General features: G+C 40.7%; 1 protein-coding gene across 7 annotated transcripts in view; it reads right to left on the bottom strand.

Moving 5' to 3' along the window:
* LOC110980534 (uncharacterized) overlaps positions 1 to 17216 on the bottom strand; it is a 140298-nt gene that overhangs the window by 47726 nt on the left and 75356 nt on the right. For 6 of the 7 annotated variants that reach the window (XM_087146451.1, XM_087146461.1, XM_087146439.1 and 3 more), the window contains one exon: positions 1427 to 1548. In XM_087146451.1, coding sequence (XP_087002577.1) covers positions 1427 to 1548 — 122 coding nt within the window. Of the gene's footprint in view, positions 1 to 1426; positions 1549 to 5171; positions 5192 to 17216 lie in introns of those variants that run through there. The other variant, XM_087146467.1, reaches the window with a different exon arrangement.

The raw sequence follows: 17216 nt of genomic DNA, 5'->3' as shown, positions 1-17216 counted from the left end.
GAGAACCATTTGCTTTATATTAAACAGTAATTATTACTACCACATTGAAGTGATGTGTTTTAGCATGGTACGTGTTCATTCTTAATATCTGCATACAATCCAAGGTTCACATTCTAGATTTGGGCAAGAACAAATATGACTGCCAAATTCATTCTAAACTCATCTGAAGAGACTAATGAAGTCTGGTCATGGTGCTCATGGCGCCACCAACAATGAATGAGTAAGTAATTGATCTGTGAGTTCAGAATGATATCATATTCGCAAACAACCATGGTCCAAACACAAAGCTGACATAAGAAAAATTGCACATGCACTGTACTTGTAATAGTTATGTGTACTTAAAGCCAAATTCAGGAAACAACTAGCAGCACGTTTCACAAATTGCTTGATTGAATCGCATTTGAAGGCATTTCTCCTCAGGAACTCACAGAGCAAGCTGAGGGCACTGGGATTATGAAAATCACATTAAGGAAGGGCTTCAGATTCTGTTGCATGCAAAATTCAAACAAAGTAACAATTAAACTGGGCATCAAAACAGAAAAACTTTACAACTCAGGTCTTGAAATATTTCATTTTTGGGAAGATTAAACTAGACACTGTCTCCTTAAATTCTGTGGCTCTTTTCTAGTGACTTGGTAAGAATTAGAAAGCCCATTTCATCTTTACCTGAAAACTCAACAAAAATCACAGCTGGAATTCAATCAAATGATTTAGTCTTGTGGCATGGCTTTAGATTGTATAGATACAATTTAACATAACAAAACCATCCCTGAGCAGATGTAATTCCCTTGATAGTCCAAACATAGCCCCTCCTTTTTGCCTTGAGGATACCTTCGACAGACAACTACCAGTTTATTGGATAAATCAGGTGACAAGGTGAATGCCTGACTCTTGAATCTCCAAGTTCAATGACGTGAGAGGAGGATCATTTACAAGCCAGTGATTGAGTGAACAATATAAGCTTTGACAATCAGCAAGCACATCTCAGAGACAACCTTGAAACAACCCACATTAATAACCACAGTTCATAATCACTGTGATGCAAACTGTTGCCCAGAAGTCTCTGCACAAAACGGCTTGTTTTACGTTACCTCACATTCTAATCACATCATACCAGTATGTATTATTTGGGGAAAACAGCATACATGCAGATGATTCAAACTTTAATTCTAACCCTTATTACTAACATACCTTCATAAAGAAACCTGTCCTTACTCATGCACACATTACTGGACACAATTCTATTCTCAGAGGTGTAATCTTGTCTCAAAGGCCTTCACAATTACCATAAGCTGCCCAATGCAAGTCTTTAAATTTAAGCATTCATCTAAAAAAAAAATTCACTTTAAGTCTTTACAGTCAGACATTCACATATGTCTCTGTCAGGGTTTTGATAATTAATTTAATTATCAGTCTTTTCACTTACCTCTGGTGCCCGATACAGTAATGTCTGCAGTTCAAAGTCATCATAGTACAAAGACAGCTCATCATAGACACAGTGGATAGCATTACCAAAATCAATCACCTTGACACCAGATGACAGGTCCCCTGAGACAAGAAAGATGTCATCAATCACAATCAATCAAGTGTATCTAGGGTGTTACATGCACATAATAGATGGAACAAGAGAGGGGGAAGTGGAACTGACCAAATTACAAGATATTTGAGAGGATGTTTGGTAAGCAACTTAATTCCGACTCAATTATGGAACATGATAGAGAGTAAGCATTGAACAGAGGGACTAAATCTAAGGCATACTGTGATTCTTCTGGGTACATGCCTGGGTAATAGACAGCTAAATGGGAAGGGACTTTTACAATGTATGCTATTCTGTCATACGGCGGTAGTAAGTCTGAACCTAAATTCTAATGCTGTTTCTTTGTTGAAAGCAGTCCCTCTTACCATAAAGATTTCTTTCAAAATTTAGACTTTGCAAGGATCAGGTATAGCTACCCCAGTATATGTTTCTATGGTAACAGATGGACATTTTTGCAACCCCCTTTTTTTTAATACAGAAACATAATCATACATGAAACATAATGCTAAGATAAGGCCTAGCTATCGGATAACATTGGTTGTTTCGCAACATCACTGCCTTCATACCATGATCATGTTCAATGAAAATCAAAATCTGAAATCCAGGATGACATTTTCATGAAATGGGATACCAACTGGGGTACCAACACCAAGACATTCACAATGCACAAATGAGGCAATGTAACTAGAGCAAAAAGTACAAGTATACTGTATACAGCAACTCAAAGGACAAACTAGTTTTGGATAACTTTTTACAAATTGAAAACATTCACAAAAAGCATGATGGTGAGGTATGGTTATCAAATCTCCCAGTAAGAATGCTGTATACCCTGACAGCTGACATGTCAGTATGGCCCAAGTGCCTCACTGGTCTAACAAGCTTATGTTCCTGTCAGGCTTTGAATTACCCAGGTGTACACATGCACCAGTGCATGTGGTTTTTCCAATGTGCATGTAGCAATCCAGCCTTTTATTTCTTAAAGTGTATATTTAGTGTGAATTTGTCAAGTGTATTATGCCCAAATTCCAGTTATTTCCAATATTATTTGACAGAAGAAAAATCAGATTGCGTGTACGTGTAATGTAACGTAACATTAAATAAATTGTGTTTTCCTCTCTTATACTGTTGTCTAAATTCTGTCGATCTCTAAAACATGTATGTATTCAGCACGAGCGCAAGATGTACATGTAAAGTGTCACCATGGCGTAGCCTAAATACAACCGCACAGAATGTTGGCATTACCGGCAACAGTGCGCGTACATGCAGCTAACTTTGTATGTAATCAACTTTACGTCTTGAGGAAAGACTAGCATAGGGGAATACAGCAATTGATGCATTGACACCAGCCCCTATAGAGCGCATGAGTGCGTGTGTTGTATGCTTCCCTCCCATTTTGAAACGTATGTAATACATGTACACATTACGTTTATCGTATCTTGTGTTTACATGGTCTTTTGACAGCTTAGTGCCCACATGCGTTTGATACGGGCACTCTTTGACAGTTCTACAAAGTGCAATGCCGAAACAAATACTGCTAATATTTTAGAAAGAAAGAGCCAAAAAGCGGTGGATCCCAATCCGGCAGCCTCGTTAAGTCTGGCGGAATCGAGGCTCCCGAAATCTTCCCTAGAAGACCTGATGATTCCGGACGCTACAACCAGCATGATGACAACAGGCCGCCGCCATGCCTGCTCAGGTTGCTGGTCTCTTGCATGGCACCACTAGTCCCACAAATTATTTCAATGAGCAAAGATAAAGTAGTCAGGTACATGTAGCTTGCAATTAGGTACACATGCAGGGTAACCATAGTAGCAATACAGTTGCTATTTTCCATTCTTTTAATTATTTCTTATATTTAAGCTAATGGTGCATGTAACTTTTCGGAGGCGCACGTAAACCTTTTAAATTGCATGCACTGGTGCAGGTAGAATATTTTTTCTAATTCGAAGCCTGGTTCCTGTGTGGTAAGTTGAACTGGAACTGCAGGCATACAGGTACATGTATGTACATTCACCTGATGCCAGTGATGAGTGATAGAAGCAGCTCTTTAGGACGACCCAGGTATCCAGATCAATTAACCAGGCTCTTACAAGAATAAATCTAAAAGTATGAATCAAAAAGGTCCTTGATGGCAACACAATAGAAAGCTCTATATAAACTTGGCAGACTGTTCAACATCCTGAGGTGTAACAACATGGACAAGCGAACAGGTTCATGCCTATTAACCAGATCTGTATCACACACTGTACATGCAATATACACTAGCTCTCTTATTTTTATTTTCAAATTTAAATTTCTTATGAATCTTTGACATGATCACTGTTGTAAATTATTTTATTTGATTTTGTAGTTGTGATACGCTCCGATTTTAAAGTGTGAAGTGTAATTTTTGTATATTTTAAACTTATAATGCTCGATTTTTAACAGTTTGTAGTCTATGTCCTGCAAATTCCAGTTTTCAACTTTGTGAAATTTTTATAATTTGTTTCTTGTGAACTGCTGGGCATCAGTGGAAAACAGCTTATGCTGAGCTGATTAACGCAGGATAAACAAGAATGAATATTCAAAATAAAACAAGCTTCTGCCTAGGTTCATTGTTAACAGTGTTATCAATACAATCATGCGCCAGAAGTAGGATTTTGATCCCTAACACTATAAACCAATCATACATGTATACTTCAAAAGAGCAAGGAAACGGTCTTATAATCTTCCCCTTTAACCCTTATAAATTTAATGATTTTGAGTTGTAGGACATGATTTAATAGGAAAATGCTGATTATCTATAAAATCAGCTCAACCGACTGCAGGAAAATGTGAGGAAAATTCACCTCCAGAACCATTTTCTCACTGCTGGATTGTGTTCATTAACCTTCTTATGATTTAAAATACCGGTACATATCAAATCCCTTCACAAATCCATTAACTACACTGTAGCCTTGTGATGATCCTGGTGATCCATTGATCCTGGCCTTCATGAGATCAAATTATTTAGGAAGTCTGTTACTGACTCAGGGTTTTGTACACAGTCATCAGGTAATTCATTCACAAATTGATTCTTTTAGAGCCACAACCAAGCACAGCGATTACCAAGTACTTCAAAGGATTGGACTCCTGGCAGAGCCCCGTAGCTGAAGGAACAACACAACATTATCTAATTTGGTTTGTCCATTTATTTGTTTCTTTGTTTCAATTTCCTCCCTCACATTAAGTGTGTGGGTCTGGTCTACAAGAGAATATCTAACCACACATATGCAAATTTCCCATGCACCTATTATTATTCGCTAAAAGGCTTTGATCAAGCGTAGTGAACCCTAATTCCCACAATGCAACACGGCTTTGCCGCCATTGTCCTTTGTCATTCTTTTCGAAAGCAACACCAAAGGGTCGGAGCCAAAGTAAGGAGGACGGGTCAGAGAAAAACTGTTTGGGTGTGTATTCTCTAGTAGACCGGACCCACACACTTAATGTGGGAGAAGAGTCTACGGCACTCTACCTACCCAAACAGTCACTACATGCGGAGTGGCACCGATCTAGGAGTAAGGTTGGCTAAAAAAGTGGTAGTCATGAGCACAAAAATATGCACTAAGAATAGAACCAAATTGATGCACTAGGAGGTAATAAAGACCAAAATCACCAGAAAGGGATCTTCAGGCTGATTACCCCTTCGTTCGGTCTGTAGACAGCTCTTTTGACCTCTGCACTGCTGACAGTAGGATTGTCCTGCCATGTGCAGAGTCGCTCTGCAAGACATCTCTTAGGTAGCAGGAGGTGAATGTAGACAGCGATTTCCAATATGCAGCCTTACAGATGTCTGCAATGGAAATCCTAGAGAAGTAAGACTAGGAATGTAGATACAGCTCTTACGTCATCGACTCTGATACAGTGTTGCCTCTGGTTATCAGGTTGTGATGGCAAGTCTGGATTGGCAAATTTAATAGCTGAAACTATCCAGCAGGCTATGATGTCTCTGGGCGCTGGTCGGTGTCGTCTGGTAGAAGTAATAAAAAGTTGGGAAACCGTATCTCTCAGGTTCTTGGTTTTGGCCAGATACCACTTCAGTGTACGAACCAGGTACCAGAGCTTGTCTGCATCGTCTCCCATATGTGAAGCAATGGTTGGTACAAAAATGTCCAGTGGATCAAAAGAAGGAGACTGGTTTTTGGTTAGAAAGCCAATGGATGGAATGAGGCTGACACCGTGTGGATCCCAATGTAGGTGTCCCTCAGCAATGGAGAGGGCTTGAAGTTCAGAACCACTGCTGGAAGTGGCCATGGCTAGAAGGAAGGCTAACTTAACAATGGCATGTAGTAGGTTGGTGTTACTTAAAGGTTTGAAGGGGGTACCAGTAAACATCCTTAGAACTTTGCTCAAATCCCATGACATGACTAAGCACTTTACATGTAGTCACTCAATACACATACCATGCATGAGATAATGATTATCAGAAATAGTGGAGCCGTCCGTGACACCAGAATGTATGGTGGCTGAGGCCGATCTATAGTTGGGGATCATGGAGACTTGTAGGCCAGAATTGAAAAGGTACATGAAAAAGTCCACAATAGTCCTTAAAGGAGTGTTGGATGAAGCCACAACTTGTTCGTCACACCATGTAGCAAAATGAAATATTCAGCTGTCATACAGTTTGTGGGTTGAATAGCATCGTCCCCATGCAGCCAAGGCTACAGCGTTGCCAGAAAGTCCTGCTGAGCGGAAGGATGTTGGACAATGTCCAGCACGTTAGGTGAAGACCTTCTGGTGCCAGATGGAGAATTCCTGACTTTAGCTGCTGGAGGATGTCTGGTCTTGTCGGAGGGATAAACCAGAAGCCTGGTCAGCCTGGGGAATCAACACTGACACAGCCAGACAGCGGCAATGAGCAGAATCTGACGGTGTTTGCACTCTATCTTGGATATGACCCGTGGAACAAGAGAGATGGAAAGAAAGATGAACACTAGTAGTCTGGTCTAATCGATCTGGAGGGCATCTGTAGCCCACGCTCCCTGTTGAGGCACTCTAGTGCAACTGCAAAACACTGGGAGTGGGGCATTGTCTGCTGATGCGAAGAGACCAATGTAAGGTCTATCACAGAGAACAGGGATTTGACTTTATTGGCATGAAGAGTCTATTCCATCAGGCGAATCATGCCGCAGGACAGAGCGTCCTCTATGGTATTGTTGGGATCCGCAATGTGGATTGCTTGCACATTGATTGAGTGATCCATCACCAAGTGGAAGATTTCCATGTCAGGACGTACAGCCCAAAGAGCATGTACCACCTTGATGATTGATGTACGCTACCACCATGGAGTTGTCTGAGCAGATCAGGACGTTTTTCCCTTGATATGCATGAGGAAATGATGTAGGGCATCAAAGACAGCCTGGAGTTCCAATACAGTTCCTGGACACCTGAAGTGGAGGAAGGGAGGCTCTCATCCAAAAGATTATGTGTTGATCGAAACGACAACCTCGGGTTTGGCTCACCGGAAGGAGAGCCCAGCCACAAGTGGTCCTTTTTTAGCCATTCGGCCACATTTTAACAAACTTGCTGGTAAAAAGGTCTTCCCTGAAAAGCAGCAATTGTTGAAGGCAAGACTTAACTCCTCATAGGTAATATACATTGCTTTAAGGGCGTTAGATCTTCTTGTTGAAGTTGCTAGACAGGATACTTGAACAAACCATCCAAATGTGTTGTTTAGTCCTTCATCAAGGCCACAAAGAGCTAGGGCCGCAAAATTTTGGGAGACAGGGGAATTTTCCCCACACGCACAGGCAATGTACTCCAATAAAAGGAGTACGAAAGCAGTACCCTGGAGTCCAAAGTGGGAAGCTTTGCGACCGTGGATTCTAGCAGGGACATGTCCTTTTTACAGAAGGTCACTTTAGCAGATGGGTTTTCCAAAATCAGTGGAGATTTTGTCTTTCGCAGCATCAGGGAGGTCCGGGACTGACAGGAAATTCTTGAAATCTTCCGTCAGGAAATGACAGGGTGCTGCCACTTGGTTGGGAAGAGCACACCATTGCTTGGCCTTGGCAAGGGACTTGAAAATCTCCACGAATGAGCAGTCAAGTGGCAGTTCAGGAAAAATGAGTCAGGGAGATTGCACTCAAGCCATGTAGCATTTTAACGAGCGATGGCCTGCGTCCTCTTCTGGCAGAGCATCTGATGGCAGGCCAAGCACTTGAATCACGTCCCACTAAAGAAGACAGGGGCAGCCCTCAGATGGAGTGAGGGAGCTGACGGAATAAACTTCATCATCAAAAAAAATGCTGGTTGCGCGGTCAGAGACAGGGTCATGCCCTGCTCTGAGCCATGTGCAGTCCCGAGGAGTGGCCTGCTCTGACAAGAAAACACCCGGTCGATGCGACTTGGGTGTGGAACCCCATCCAGTGTCATCATGGCTCGCAGCCGAAGGGGGCGGAAGGGGCTGGTCTGCCAGGAATGGGTCCGGGGCAGTGGAAGCCGGTGGCAGTTTATCGTCGAGGCAGCGAGCGATGGAAGTCAGGACTTCATTGATGGATAGGAAATAAATTCAACTGGCCAAAGCCTGTAATTTATCGGTAGGGTAGACAGTACATGGGTGTACAAGAAATGTAGCTGTAATGAACCTTCTAGTACCGACAGTAAACACCTTCAGGGTGCACATAAGAAAAACTAAAGAAAAGAATATAATTAAAGAACACAAAGAATACTCTTACCAACAGAGAGATGAAAATCAAGATAACATTTTAAATTTAAGATTAAATTTAGATTAGATTAGAATCTTTATTCATTCCCGAAGGGAAATTCTTGTTCTCGCAAATAAAATTACATAAAATACAGAGTTACAAAAAATAAAATTCAGGTATAAAGGTATAAAAGGGTGCCCTAAGATGAAAGATGTGAGAACCTTAATATAAAAAGGGTGCCCTAAGATGAAAGATGTGAGAAACATAATGTAAAAAAAGTGCCCTAAGATGAAAGATGTGAGAACCATTATGTAAAAAGGGTGCCCTAAGATGAAAGATGTGAGAACCATTATGTAAAAAGGGTGCCCTAAGATGAAAGATGTGAGAACCATAATGTAAAAAGGGTGCCCTAAGATGAAAGATGTGAGAACCATAATGTAAAAGAAGTGCCCTAAGATGAAAGATGTGAGAACCATAATGTAAAAAGGGTGCCCTAAGATGAAAGATGTGAGAACCATAATGTAAAAAGGGTGCCCTAAGAGGAAAGATGTGAGAACCATTATGTAAAAAGGGTGCCCTAAGATGAAAGATGTGAGAACCATTATGTTTTTACATTACTTAGGGCACCTAAGATGAAAGATGTGAGAACCATAATGTAAAAAGGGTGCCCTAAGAGGAAAGATGTGAGAACCATAATGTAAAAAGGGTGCCCTTAGATAAAAGATGTGAGAGCCATTATGTAAAAAGGGTGCCCTAAGATGAAAGATGAGAGAACCATTATGTAAAAAGGGTGCCCTAAGATGAAAGATGTGAGAACCCTTATATAAAAAGGGTGCCCCAAGATGAAAGACGTGAGAACCATAATGTAAAAAGGGTGCCCTAAGATAAAAGATGTGAGAACTGTAATGTAAAAAGGGTGCCCTAAGATAAAAGATGTGAGAACCCTTATATAAAAAGGGTGCCCTAAGATGAAAGATGTGAGAACCCTTATATAAAAAGGGTGCCCTAAGATAAAAGATGTGAGAACCATAATGTAAAAAGGGTGCCCTAAGATAAAAGATGTGAGAACCATAATGTAAAAAGGGTGCCCTAAGATAAAAGATGTGAGAACCATAATGTAAAAAGGGTGCCCTAAGATGAAAGATATGAGAACCATAATATACATGTAAAAGGGTACCCTAAGATAAAAAAAATTAATTGCACATCAAAAACAGGTCTCAAGATGGACAAGGTAAAGTTACTGAAGAACTGGCATTTCAACATTCTAACAACTGTGGCAATTACTATTGTCTCTAAATTAAAGCTGTATTTATTTCTCAACATAGTGCAATAAGAGTGTAACTACTAATGTTGTCGGTTTGTCTCCATTAGTGAAGAGTGTTACATTATTATCTGCTCCGAGCATAACAAAAGAGGGTGTTTTTTTAGGTACCCACCTCATAAACGCACATTTATAATGGAGATCAACAGCACGTTTAACGCAGAACACGCTCAGTACACGTAACAATTTTATTCCTTAATGTATGGTCTTTGCATACATGCAGAATGCATGCAAGAACCCACTTGAAAAACTTACAACCATCTGTCTTTCTTTTGTCGCTTGGGGTACGCTTCAACTTGGGGCGGATAGAGCATCAACAGTTTGAATTCTTCAGGCTTGGACAATATTTCAGCCAAGTTATGGTTCAGTGTTAGAAAAGCAATGGCATTTGGTAGATGTCTTGTAATAAATATGCAGTTTGGCAAACAGTAGATTTAAGGAGTAAACCTCAATTACTCATAGAATGGAAATATGCTTATTTGATCATCTACATGTAAATACATGTACATACTTCCAACAAAATAAACCACAAAACAAGCAAACGCCCATACTGGCCATAGGAATGTTACAATGGAACCAAATGATGAATCGAATAGAGTTTTTTTTCTGTGATCATGAAAGAAAGGCAATTACATCCAATTAAGTCTGAGTGAAGGTAGGCTGAAACGATAATGAACTTCCTTTGCCTGGCACCTGGGCACACACTTGTGCAATCAAGTCCAAATAATATCAAATTAGCTGCAACTCTGTTGGAGCCAGAAGCTGAAATGCCACTTGCTCCATTCAGTCTACTTCACTTCATCAACAAATTTTCAAATCTTGGAAGTGGTAGCCACTCGAGCAGAAGAATGAATGACTTGACTGTAGGGAATATGTTCTTACTCTATCGGCCAATGAACCTCATCATATCAGTCATTCTTTAGACACTTAATTTCAGGGCTATTTTTGCCTTCTTTTTCTGTGCATTTGTTTTCACCTGTGTCATTGGTGATTTTTTTTTCTCTGATATAATTCATGATTTTTTTAATGAATGAAAATTTTCTTTTGAGCCACAATTTTTCTTAATGTAATTTTGGCAACATATTTTCTTTCCATAGGTGAAATTACATTTTACTTTGGGCTCTAGATATATTTATAATTTGCATTTACACTGAGATGAAGAAAAAAAAGGAAAGCTGTAAACAGCACACAAAAGTTGGCCAAGTGTCTAACACTTTACTATGGACAAGTTAGACAGGTTGCTTACACCACCAACCAGCCAATACACCTCCTCTGATACACAATGGACAAGCTAGACAAGTTGCCTGCACCACCAACCACTGGCTTCAGTCACTATACCTCCACTGATATGGACAAGTTAGACAGATTGCTGGCACCAACAATTGGCCTCAGCCCCTACACCTCCACTGATACACAATAGACAAGTTAGACAGGTTGCTGACACCACCAACCATTGGCTTCAGTCACTTCACCTCCACTGATATACAATGGACAAGTTAGATGGGTTACTTACATCACCAACCATTGGCTTCAGTCACTACACCTCCACTGATATAGGTTGCTTACACCACCAACCATTGGCCTCAGCCACTACACCTCCACTGATACACAATGGACAACTTAGAAAGGTTGCTTACATCACGAACCATTGGCCTCAGTCCCTATACCTCTACTGTTATACAATGTACAAGTGAGACAGGTTGCTTATACCACCAACCATTGGCTTCAGTTGTCCTCCAGTTCACTACAGCTGCAATCATTTATGCTTGTAACTGCTGTGGTGAATGGGTAAAATGTACAAGAATTATTGCTCAACATGAAAGATTAAATCCCTACCAACAACATTTTCCACAAGAAATGACCCCCAACTATCATTTAAACAAACCAGCAGTGTCTCAACTAGCCACCTGTCCTGAGGACAGACAATACAAATTTGGACAGGCAGTTTTGACTTGTTCAAACTTTACCAGCCTCTTCACAACAATTTTGTTTTATTACTGACATGACCATTAAACTTGCTATTCTAATCTACTGTCATCTTAACAAGAAGAGGAAATAATAATAAATTTTTCAAAAATTAAAAAATGCCTGGGCTATCCATGGCAACATACATGTACTGGTACCACATTTTCACATCCCACACCTGTGACACTTCATGCACAGGCACATGGTGTTGATGCCAACAGGACACCATGCCTTGTACACAAGTCTTGCTTTTTGCCATTAAATAAAACTGATGGCAGGTAGGTAGTACACAGGTAGCTCCAGTAAAGAGAAAAATCCAAGCACAGCAGAAAGTTAATGAGTCAATCATTTGATAAAGGCAATAATGATCAAGCATCCAGAGAGGTAATTTTGCTTGCCTTCTTTTGCCCCAAGCAGACTGGGCTGGAAGATTCAATTTCTGAGCACGAGGAGGTTTCCATGATATAGTCATGATTCAATCAACTTCCTGCTGTACACTTTATTCACTGCTCATTCCAAAAATTCATTCAGTAGACATGGTCCTTGGCTTTTTGTAATGCACAATTTCGTTCAGAGCACTAAGGTGAATACCCTCCCACAACTTAAGGGATTATTAAAAACACAGTGTCGCTGCTTGGCGTAACAGTATGAACAGAGGATTTAATCATCTGGACTGGTCTGGATAGTAGAAACTGGCGGATTGAGTACTGGGCAATCAGTGATGTGTTCTTTCAGGTGTTAAATTGTCTCTAGCGGCACTGTTTCAAGTTGGCTTGTATTCCTGAGATGCTAGTGAAATATAACCCGCATTTGATAAAAAAAACTCTCTTTTTTGGGGGGGGGTTGAATTCCTTTAATTGCAGATCTCGGAGTGAATTCAATCAATCTCAGCAGATTATTAGCTATGATGAGGTTACAGTGGAGATCGGTTCTCGTGCACTTCTTATAACTCACAAATTTTCCTGTTCTTAGTTTGCTTTCACAGTGCTTTCCAAGTAATGTGTTTAAAGAGAGAGGGAATTGCATGATGTGCAATTTGATTTCAGGAATGCATACATCTTACAAAATAAAGTTTAGCATTTATACTAATGGAGAAAGCAAAACTGTGGGGTTTTTTTTGGAAAATGCATGTTTCTGGAAAGTACATGGTCAACATACACAGCTACAGCAAATGCCGTCTTTGCAATAAATCAGGTACATGTAATATTTAATTAGAATAAAAGTAAAGAATGCTCACTCAAATCTTTGTACGAAACATCTTGGAAATGAAATGCCTATGTCACATTGTATGGAATTCTACAGTAAACTCTTTTGCAACAAATCATTTACCATAGCTTTTCTGCTAATCATACAAGCTTGTGTGAGTGCAGTAGTTCCATCCTCCAATGCATCTGAAAGGACATTACCATGGCCAAAAAACAGTACAGAAATCTCAAGGTTAAGGTCATTTAGATACTAACATGTACAAGTACAACAAGGGGGACCACACTGAAACTCATCCAGAGGTTGAAGGATTATCAGAGTTACTGGAACTCAAATCCACTATCTCCAAACATCAAGCTATTGCCACCTGTCTTGTTTTTACTTCCTCTTAAGTTGAGAAAGCATCCAAATTTTGCAGGACAATTTCATTCAAGATCATTTGTTTTCATTTCCTTTACTGTAGGAAGGTTTGAATCCAAGTTGACAGCATGGTAAGAACCCACGAGACACAAACTCCCAAGGAATATATTCCACGAAAATACCCTGCTTTGAAGTTAAACTGAATAAAATCGCTCATAGGAAGACATGTCAAATCTCTAGATGCACAAATAAATGCCTTCCACACTTTACCTATTATGTTATCTCCTTTCAATTCACTTTAAGAACACAAATTTTGCTGTCACTACACTGTGGACTGTTACCACTAACATTACGGGATATAACGACTGCATTTGCTCTCATCAACAAGGTAATGTCACATGCTTTATAATTCTGCTGGTATTGCATTTTATAACAAAAAGGTCTCTGGGCGCTGGGTCATGACACAGTTGTAAGCAGTGCACCCAGCTGTCGGTATGTTCATTAAAGGAACGAGGATGCCCCTTCTTCTGTGGGGAGGGTAATGTAACAAAAAGGTCTGTGGGTGCTGGGTCAAGACACAGTTGTAAGTAGTGCACCCAGCTGTTGGTATGTTCATTGAAGGAACGAGGACACCCCTTCTTCTGAGGGGAGGGTAATGTAGCAAAATGGTCTCCTGATGCTGGGTTAAGACCCAGTTGTAAGTAGTGCACCCAGCTGTTGGTATGTTCATTGAAGGAACGAGGATGCCCCTTCTTCTGTGGGGAGGGTAATGTAACAAAAAGGTCTGTGGGTGCTGGGTCAAGACACAGTTGTAAGTAGTGCACCCAGCTGTTGGTATGTTCATTGAAGGAACGAGGACGCCCCTTCTCCTGTGGGGAGGGTAATGTAACAAAAAGGTCTGTGGGTGCTGGGTCAAGACACAGTTGTAAGTAGTGCACCCAGCTGTTGGTATGTTCATTGAAGGAACGAGGACACCCCTTCTTCTGTGGGGAGGGTAATGTAACAAAAAGGTCTGTGGGTGCTGGGTCAAGACACAGTTGTAAGTAGTGCACCCAGCTGTTGGTATGTTCATTGAAGGAACGAGGACGCCCCTTCTTCTGTGGGGAGGGTAATGTAACAAAAAGGTCTGTGGGTGCTGGGTCAAGACACAGTTGTAAGTAGTGCACCCAGCTGTTGGTATGTTCACTGAAGGAACGAGGATGCCCCTTCTTCTGTGGGGAGGGTAATGTAACAAAAAGGTCTGTGGGTGCTGGGTCAAGACACAGTTGTAAGTAGTGCACCCAGCTGTTGGTATGTTCATTGAAGGAACGAGGACGCCCCTTCTTCTGTGGGGAGGGTAATGTAACAAAAAGGTCTGTGGGTGCTGGGTCAAGACACAGTTGTAAGTAGTGCACCCAGCTGTTGGTATGTTCATTGAAGGAACGAGGACACCCCTTCTTCTGAGGGGAGGTAAAGGTCTGTGGGTGCTGGGTCAAGACACAGTTTCAAGTAGTGCGCCCAGCTCTTGGTATGTTCATTGTGACGGCACATTCCTTTTTGGGGGTGCTGGGCCATGTCTATTGATGTAAAGCACAAAAGGTACAATGGACTGCAATGGACTGGCATTCCACTGATGGTCTGCTAGGAGGGTATTTAAGGCCCATGCAACTACCACTCCACGGGCGCTCTCGCAGGTTTTCTCCGGGTGATCCGGTTTCCTTCTGCCTCTAAAACTGGACCTTCTTCCTAACTCCGTAATGTGATGCTGATTAATAAAGTGTAAGAATAAACGTACAGTTATTGGCGCAAATAGCCTGAGTTGCTGAAAGCGCCATTAAAACAACAACAACAACACTGGGCGGGGCATTACTACAGAAAACTCTGGCTGGGGACACATCTCTGTAGCTTGGTGGGCAGCAGTCCTTTTTCTCTGTATAGTTTAATTTGCTACTGTACTGTGAAGTTTGATGTAGCCTGTTTTATGTTGTATAAGTTACTGCCATCCGTCAGTGTTTTTCGTCTGTTTCATCATGTTAGTTTGTATTTTGTTTCCTATGTTTAATTTTCTATGTTGTCGAGTGCCATGGGGACCTATCCTGGTCAATTTCACTCCTTTTTCGGAGAACTAAGAAATAAAAAATTTCCATTTTAAATACTTTTTTCCGGAGACCAAAATAACTTGTGTTCGGTGGACTGATTTTTTTGGAGTTTGTGTTCTTAACTGGCGGGTGTGGCCCCCCATAAAGGGGTTTCTGTTACAATATTTCTCATTGAATTGCTATTTACTCCAATTTAACAACCAATAGACTTTACAGTAACACTGTGAATACATTTTAAATCACACCTCTTCTCCCTATGAAAACATTTCAAGATACACTGTCAATTAGCGGTTGCCTCCATCATCATGCTTTTTGAAAGTTCTGAACAGCTTCTCCTTTTGGTTAAACCGGTATCTTGGTTAATTGCTTGCTTAGTATATACTCACCTCAACAAACTCTTCACTAAATGATTGAATTACTTGCTACAAGTGTGTCCTTAATCAGACTCCAATGCACTAACCCTTTCTTTGTCCATGTTTTCATTGATTTCCTGGCAATGGCAACAGGTTAATGAATCTTTGGAGATTATCAAGTATCCAACTACCACAGGTCCAATCAAGTAACTATATGTATATAGTGGGGCAATGCCCGAAGGAAGCAATTAATGCTAAAATAAATGCAAAAAGTATGAAAATTCAAGTCTGGACTTTGTACGGATGAAGCATACTTTGGAAGATCTTTAATGACTGGACATTACTAGAACTCCAAAATGTTCCTTCTGCTTTGGGTTCAACTTCAAGAAACTTGAGAAATTGAATGATGGTTGTACAGACAGATTTACATGTTTAAGAAGTGCATGAACTTTCTATCACTAGCTACGATGCTTTTCCACAATCACTCTTGCAGTCCAGCCTTCAAATGTAAAATACAAATTCAAGATTGCAAAGTACCTTCACAGTCCACAATGTGACTTTATGGGTGGTGCAGAGTTGCCTTGAAATGGATAATGTCATAGGTCACAGCATGCACTAATTGGCACATTCAAATGTCTTCACCAACAGCAAGCTTTGAATCTTAAACCCCTAGATCATCCATGACCAAGCTACTTGTATATGTTTCATTGTACACATGGAGTTAACACTGACACTTTAGGTTTTGATTCTACTCTATGCTCCTCCTCAGTTAGCAGGTTCTCAACTCTTGGTAATATTCCAATTTATTAACCCATGTCAGTTCACTGACCGCTGAGTGGTCTCCCCTGGACCTAAGTTGACTGCTGAAGTTGAATAATCTGATTGTACATGAATAAGTCCTTAATCAGGTTCCTCTCATCAAAACTGGAATGCCGGGACCTCCCTGATGGAATGGACATCCTTGATTTCATGTCAATAGCTAAAAGACAGCACCTAATGAAGCCACTGGAGGATGGAAGAGATGCTGCAGAAGGTTTAATTAGTGCACATGCAGAAAAGAGAAGGCCAATTATAGCTGAAATATTAATGACTATTTTAGACAAAGAAATGAAATTGGCCACATTAGAATTGGATACTGTACTGGAAACCTTTGGGAAAGCGCATTCAAGAGTGCATATTTACATGTACATAGGCTGTCCCAAAAAGTTTTTTAGATAAAAGGATTAAAAGAATATAGGAAGGTACATTGTTCCTCAGGTCAACCACTCAGTTAACCCTGACAATCCTAGAGGTGGTGTGGTTAAGGTTATGGTTTTGGGCATTACATGTAAATCTGAAAAGTTTGGCGAATTACATGTAGTCCTCACAATATCTAAGAAAGTTCTGAGTATGCATTCTGTGTGAGTGGCTCTGAGTATGCGTTCTGTGTGAGTGGCTCGGAGTATGAGTTATGTGTGAGTGGCTCTGAGTATGCGTTATGTGTGAGTGGCTCTGAGTATGCGTTGTGTGTGAATGGCTCTGTGTACGAGTTCTGTGTGAGTGTCTGAGTATGAGTTCTGTGTAAGTGTGTGTTGGAGAGAGGGTGGCTCATCCCTACCAATAACTGACATTTGAACTTGGTCTGCATGTCCATACTTAACCATCTTCCATGTTTGTATAGACTGATTTACTGATGCCATACATGTAACTGCGGTGTCCCCGTCACTCAGACACACATTCCTAAGCTTGACAAGC

Source organism: Acanthaster planci, linkage group LG01 (assembly GCF_054643075.1).
Source record: "Acanthaster planci isolate LZ-2023a linkage group LG01, COTS_SCS, whole genome shotgun sequence".
Lineage (NCBI taxonomy): Eukaryota > Metazoa > Echinodermata > Asteroidea > Valvatida > Acanthasteridae > Acanthaster > Acanthaster planci.
This window is presented reverse-complemented; position numbering and strand designations above follow the sequence as displayed.